This window comes from Melanotaenia boesemani, chromosome 17 (genome assembly GCF_017639745.1).
Source record: "Melanotaenia boesemani isolate fMelBoe1 chromosome 17, fMelBoe1.pri, whole genome shotgun sequence".
Classification (NCBI taxonomy): domain Eukaryota; kingdom Metazoa; phylum Chordata; class Actinopteri; order Atheriniformes; family Melanotaeniidae; genus Melanotaenia; species Melanotaenia boesemani.
Genome location: NC_055698.1, coordinates 976,968 through 983,871, shown reverse-complemented (window position 1 = coordinate 983,871; position 6,904 = coordinate 976,968). Strand labels below are relative to the sequence as shown.

Here is a 6,904-nt window from a genome sequence, read left to right as displayed (position 1 = left end):
GTAGTATGATGGATGCAGTTTGGTGGATGCAGTATGGTGGATGCAGTCAGATGGATGCAGTGTGGTGGATGCAGTATGATGGATGCAGTATGGTGGATGCAGTATTGTTGATGCAGTGTGGTGGATGCAGTTTGGTGGATGCAGTATGGTGGATGCAATATGGTGGATGCAGTATGATGGATGCAATATGGTGGATGCAGTATGATGGATGCAGTATGATGGATGCAGTATGGTGGATGCAGTATGGTGGATGCAGTATGATGGATGCAGTATGGTGGATGCAGTCAGATGGATGCAGTGTGGTGGATGCAGTATGATGGATGCAGTATGGTGGAAGCAGTATTGTTGATGCAGTGTGGTGGATGCAGTTTGGTGATGCAGTATGATGGATGCAATATGGTGGATGCAGTATGATAGATGCAGTATGGTGGATGCAGTATGGTGGATGTAGTATGATGGATGCAGTTTGGTGGATGCAGTATGGTGGATGCAGTCAGATGGATGCAGTGTGGTGGATGCAGTATGATGGATGCAGTATGGTGGATGCAGTATTGTTGATGCAGTATGATGGATGTAGTTTGGTGGATGCAGTATGATGGATGCAATATGGTGGATGCAGTATGATGGATGCAGTATGGTGGATGCAGTATGGTGGATGTAGTATGATGGATGCAGTATGATGGATGCAGTATGGTTGATGCCACATGAAAGATACAATATTGTCGATGCAGCACAGTGGATGCCAGATGAAAGATGAAGCATAGTGGATGCAGTATGATGGATGCAGTATGGTGGATGCAGTATGGTGGATGTAGTATGATGGATGCAGTATGATGGATGCAGTATGGTGGATGCAGTATGGTGGATGCAGTATGGTGGATGCAGTATGGTGGATGTAGTATGATGGATGCAGTGTGGTGGATGCAGTATGATGGATGCAGTATGGTGGAAGCAGTATTGTTGATGCAGTTTGGTGGATGCAGTATGGGGGATGCAATATGGTGGATGCAGTATGATAGATGCAGTATGGTGGATGCAGTATGGTGGATGTAGTATGATGGATGCAGTTTGGTGCATGCAGTATGGTGGATGCAGTCAGATGGATGCAGTATGGTGGATGCAGTATGATGGATGCAGTATGGTGGATGCAGTATTGTTGATGCAGTGTGGTGGATGCAGTTTGGTGGATGCAGTATGGTGGATGCAATATGGTGGATGCAGTATGATGGATGCAATATGGTGGATGCAGTATGATGGATGCAGTATGGTGGATGCAGTATGGTGGATGCAGTATAGTGGATGTAGTATGATGGATGCAGTATGGTGGATGCAGTCAGATGGATGCAGTGTGGTGGATGCAGTATGATGGATGCAGTATGGTGGATGCAGTATTGTTGATGCAGTGTGGTGGATGCAGTTTGGTGGATGCAGTATGATGGATGCAATATGGTGGATGCAGTATGATGGATGCAGTATGGTGGATGCAGTATGGTGGATGTAGTATGATGGATCCAGTATGATGGATGTAGTATGGTGGATGCAGTATGGTGGATGCAGTATGATGGATGTAGTATGGTGGATGCAGTATGGTGGATGCAGTGTGGTGGATACATTGTGGTGGATGCAAAATGTTGTATGCAGTGTGGTAGATGTTGCGTGGTGAATACAGGGTGGTAGATGCTATATGGTTAAACGAAGGATCGCCAAAGTTGTTTCTTAAGGGTCCCAGTCCTGCTGGTTTTGCGTGCTCCCTACTGCAGGACACCTGAATCATATCAATAGGTCAACATGCTTGGTGCACAGCTTGATAAAGTATTGAAGAGAGCAGTTTAATTCAAATCGGGTGTGTTGAAGCAGGGAAACATCTTGAACCTGCAGAACTGCAACCTTTGAGGAGGGAGTGGTTGCCCATCCTTGTTTTAGACTGACTGAAATTGTTGCAGAGCTCAGAAAGATCAGATAATCCTAGTTTAGATTAAAAGGAACACATTCATATGAGTATTGTTCCTCATTCAAGTGGTAACTGACTAACTCTCCCCATGTACTCCTTCCTGCTGACATCATATTCATGGTTACTCGCTGATGTCACTGTTGCTTTTCATTGCAACAATTTTAACCTGAACACTGTAAATTATTGCAAATGACAAAGACCCATTTTCTCTCCAGCTCTCGAATCTGACTGAGCTTTGACATTTCTGCCGATTTTTATTTTCATACTTGTCCTTCTGTAGTTATTTGTATTATTTTAATTTATTTCTATTTATTAAAGATGACTATAATAATGGAGAATATGGAGATGTTCAAATGTTATTTTTAGACAAACAGGAAGTGATATGTTGTAGGCGACTGCACATATTTGAACTGACACATTAGCTGAACCTCCTTCTTCCGTTTTATGTGCAGTGTCATGCACCCAGAGTTATTGTTGGCGGCTATTTATGGTTTTTCGACAGTAGAAACAAACACCTTAACAAAGGGTATGTATGAAAACACATCTGTATTTAAAACGAATTGCTGAACGTGTTTCTGTATATTTTATCTTTGGATTTCAGTCATATGACCAACAGAATGTGTGTAAGTCTGCATTGGTTTTTCTATGGAATTATGAAAGGAGTTTAAACACCTTCAGCAGGTGTGTGTTACTATGATATGTCATGGAGGCATGTAGGAGTGTGCGGTTTGGGAGATTCTCTGAGTATCTGGGTCCTTTTTGAGTGACATCACTGGAGTTTCCCCATAAGAGGAAACTGTTTAAATGGGCCACTCACAGTGTCAGTTTATAAACAGCAGAAGAAGAACTAACTTTCATTAACGCTGTCAAGAGCTCAGCTTGACTTGGAGTGACAGAAAGAGCTCATTTGGAAAGATGGAAGGTGAATGTAAAGTAACGCTGGAGCCTCACACTGAAGCTGAACAGAAAACATTTAAAAGCTCCAGGCTAACCGCGATCCTTCTGGCATTCATGCTCTGCCTTGCTGCTGCTGCTGCTGTCCTTATCTTCAACACACATGCCAAGGTAGGTCTTAGATCAGAGGAGCCAAGATGGTCCAGCTCACCAGAACCCAGATGTCCTGTAACTCACTCTGCATCCTCTCTTCTCTTAAACAGGGTCCAGAACCAGATGAAAACACTTTTGGTGAGTAGCTCTTGCCTGATCATTTCAAAAGTTCTGTTGTGTGCAAATCAACATTTGTAGCATCTAATATTGTCTAAAAGTCAGGAACAGAACAGGAGCACATTTTGTAACCTCTATCTTCCCTTTTTTTTTACAGATCTTCATCACAAACTGAGGCAGATTTCAAACATAAGAGCAGCCATTCATTTAGAAGGTAAAATATATATTAAATTCCTGCTAGGATGAACAATGTGTTGTGGGAAAAAATGACAGATTGATTCTTCATTTCTGACCTTTCAGGTCTATTGCTTCAGAGAAAAATGGACTTTGAGGCAGTTTTGGGGCAATTTAGTAGCTCAGAGGGAAGTTTCAGGGCTTTTTGAGGAGATTTAAACTTTAACTTTCAGGGTCCATTAAGGCCCCTTGGTGACTACTTTACTTTAAAAAATAGTTTAATAAAAACTAAAGAATGTGAGATCACTCCAAATCAAAAGGAAAATGGGCTTAGAGATGAGTGACATTAAAATCATTGTTGTATTCATGGTGACTTTCATCTTGATCTGTTCAACAGGAGAACACAACGAGCACATCAGTGACTCAGTGGAATGGCGGAACCAGGTGGACCAGTCCCACTCCCAAGGTGGTCTGGAACTCAAGGATAATGAGATTGTAATTCCTCACAACGGCCTCTACTTCGTTTACAGCCAAGTAACTTTCCGAGTCAGCTGCAGCAGCAGCGAGGCTGATGTCACCGCCTCCAAGCCCATGGTGAACCTGAGCCACACAGTGCTGCGCAGGTCCAGTTCGTATGGGTACGATGATGAGAAAACCTATATACCCATCCTGCACTCGACCCGGACCGCCTGCCAGAAGACAGGCAGCACTGACCCGGATGCTGATGGTAAATGGTTCTCTGCCATTTACATGGGAGCTGTGTTCAACCTGAGGAGAGGAGATCGGCTGAAGACAAAAATGGAGGAAAATATGTTGCAGCAACTGGAGGATGGCACTGGGAATAACTTCTTTGGTGTGTTTGCTTTGTGAGATGAGGGAACTGAGGGCCATGAACGGAGCCATGAAGCTTCTTTATGGCTCAGCTGCTGCTCCGCTGGAGCTCAACTACACTGCTAAACATCAGAAGATTGTTTTAATAATATTTACCAAAGAACCAAACTACGGTAACTGTAGTAATGACCCTGGATGTGTGTCAGGGCTAAATGTTGTGTACTATGTACTCTCTCCATGCCCGCAGTGTCATTCGTATTGATTCACTGCAGAGTTCTGCTTCACTACAGGCTGATAAGGGTGTAAATTATTTATTATATTTATTGATTTATTTATTTGTTATTTATTCCTTTGTGTTTTTATGTACTTTTCTGATAATTATCTTGAAAAGATTGATTAATTTATTAAATAAATTATTAATAAACAATTTTCTAAGAATTTTATTTAAGGAGATTCAAAAACGGTAAAATATTTTGTGATGCTAAATAAATTCTTGAATTAAATTTATTTTTCAAAGAGTTCTTTTAGAGCTGTGTCCACTGCAGAAAAACAGAGAAAGAAGAGTGAAACAGTGAAAGAAGGTGAAAGAAGTAAAACTACTCTGTGAAAAACGCCCTGTCGACGACAGCTGGAACGAATACTGACTTCTGCTTGTGGCAGAAAGTTGCAAAAGAAGATAAATGCTCTGTGGTTACCATGTCAACCCCACAGCACAACAGCAACTACAGTATGTGATGTTATCAGTGTGCATTCTGGAAAAATATAAAGCTTACTTTCACTAAAACGCAGTAAAATCATGTAAGGCCCGATTCAAGCACAATTTAGCCTTTCATGCTCCTCTTTAGAAGCAGTTTTCTAGCATATGTACAGGAGTGTATGGTATATTTACAAATGAATCAATTTCAGTGGACACTGGCGAAAAATCTTATATGTACATACATTGTAATTACCAAGGACACCTCAGCGATAAACAGGAAAATGATACGGCCATATTCTTATAACATAGGTAAATATATAAATATGCTGCAATATGATTATATAAATATTTGTACTGTATATAGTAGATAAAATATATAAAATAAGTCAAATAATTTACGGTTTTAGAACAGCATCACTATACATATCTGTGGGAGTAAAATATTGTTCAGAAAATGTGGGACTGTTAAAAAAAATATAAAATAAAAAATCATGCATCAGAGGTTTACTAGGAAAATACTGTCCCTGGTTGTACTGGACAGCAGCCCAGAATACTGGCAGCTAGGCTGCATGCTTATGTAGCACTACACTTTCTCAGCTGACCATCAAACGTGTCCAACAGAGGCCTTCCAGGGGTTCTACAAATAGAAAGGGAGACAGAACCTTCGGACCCTGTCTGTGGAACCAGCTTTGCCTTCAGGAAGCAGAACTTTTGTTATCAGACATTAGCAATGGATTTTTCAGCTCCAGCTGAAGTGCTTTACAGGAAATCCAGGAACTATCATGTGATGGTGACCAGGTTGATGAAAAATCTTGTGTGAAAATGCTGAATAAAATTTGTTAGTTTTTCAGAAAGAAAAACATACACAGAGATTTTTTAGCTTTGGGTAAATTTATAGGTGATGGAAAGTGCATCGTTTTAATACTGAAGATCAAGAAAAGAAGGAGAATCAGAGCCTGGAACTTTTAAACAGCCAGATTCCAGCCGGCATGAACCTGAACTTCCACCAGTCACTAGAAACGGTTTCTAGAAATAATCAGGAGCAGAAAAGTCAATGTTTAGTTTAAACTCTCGGGATGGAAAGCAAACTTTACCCAAATGATATCAGAAATTTGGGAGACTCATTTGGAGTCAGCAGATTAGATCTACATTTTGGACCAGAACCAGAACCATTGTAGAGATGTGAGAACCAGATCTGGATCTGTTCCCTTTCTCTGATCTGTGTGAGGACACAAGCAGCGTTGTGGATTAATTGTCCTAGTGTTTTACAGCAGTAGTTCTCAAACTTAATTCAAAATTGTACCTCTGGTAAAATATATTTTCATCCCTAAACCAGAGGTGCCAGTTTCCGTTTTAGTCCAGGTTTCACACGACCAATCTGATCTCCAGTAAAATAACAGCAGAATAGCCCATCAATAATAAAAACTCCACACCTTTGTTTAAAAAGAAGCACAAGAACGTTAACAATGTTAACTTTTTTTTTACATTTATTGAACTATTTATTGAAGACATTATGAACAACCTGAAATTTAAGTGAAATTTCTATATATATATATATATATATATATATATATATATATATATATATATATATATATATATTTATATATACGTGTATGTGTGTTTGTGTGTGAGTATAAAATATTTTATATTTTCATTTGAAATTTATTTATGCAATTGAACAATTTAATATATTCTTTAAATTTAAATTTAAACTTTTTATTTGATTTACATATTTAATGTATTTCTTTATTATTTATATATATTCACATGTTCAGATTGCAACAGATTTACAACATCAACTAACATTTCATCCCAGATATGTGGAACTGAAAAATCTAGTATTTCACATGATGATCAGAGTAGCTTTTTAAGATCTAGAAGTTATTTTAAATTTAAGCCTACATATGTTCACATTTCCACACGCATGTAGTGATTATGTCTCCAGAGGTGGGAACCACTGCCCTAGTGTATCTCCAAGTACCCCAAGAGGTACATGAAACCCATTACAGTATAGTCAAGTAGTCAAGACAACTGAAAACAGATGATAAAGAAGACTTTCGAGGTCATGCTGAGCCCCTTTACTC

At 39.6% G+C, this 6,904-nt stretch overlaps 1 protein-coding gene across 1 annotated transcript; it reads left to right on the top strand.

Annotated features, from left to right (window-relative positions):
- The first annotated feature begins 2,757 nt into the window (after positions 1–2,757).
- Positions 2,758–4,532, top strand: tnfa (tumor necrosis factor a (TNF superfamily, member 2)). The gene is made up of 4 exons (XM_042012341.1): positions 2,758–3,016; positions 3,109–3,136; positions 3,273–3,329; positions 3,687–4,532. The coding sequence occupies exons 1-4, from the start codon at positions 2,867–2,869 to the stop codon at positions 4,157–4,159; spliced, it is 708 nt and encodes a 235-aa protein (XP_041868275.1). The 5' UTR covers positions 2,758–2,866; the 3' UTR covers positions 4,160–4,532.
- Positions 4,533–6,904: the final 2,372 nt, after the last annotated feature.

Bases quoted from the DNA above. Each gene is read 5' to 3' on its own strand.
- tnfa (XM_042012341.1), top strand. From the start codon at position 2,867: ATGGAAGGTGAATGTAAAGTAACGCTGGAGCCTCACACTGAAGCTGAA. The intron at 3,017-3,108 runs GTAGGTCTTAGA...TCTCTTAAACAG, and splicing joins TCTTCAACACACATGCCAAG to GGTCCAGAACCAGATGAAAA. The intron at 3,137-3,272 runs GTGAGTAGCTCT...TTTTTTTTACAG, and splicing joins ACCAGATGAAAACACTTTTG to ATCTTCATCACAAACTGAGG.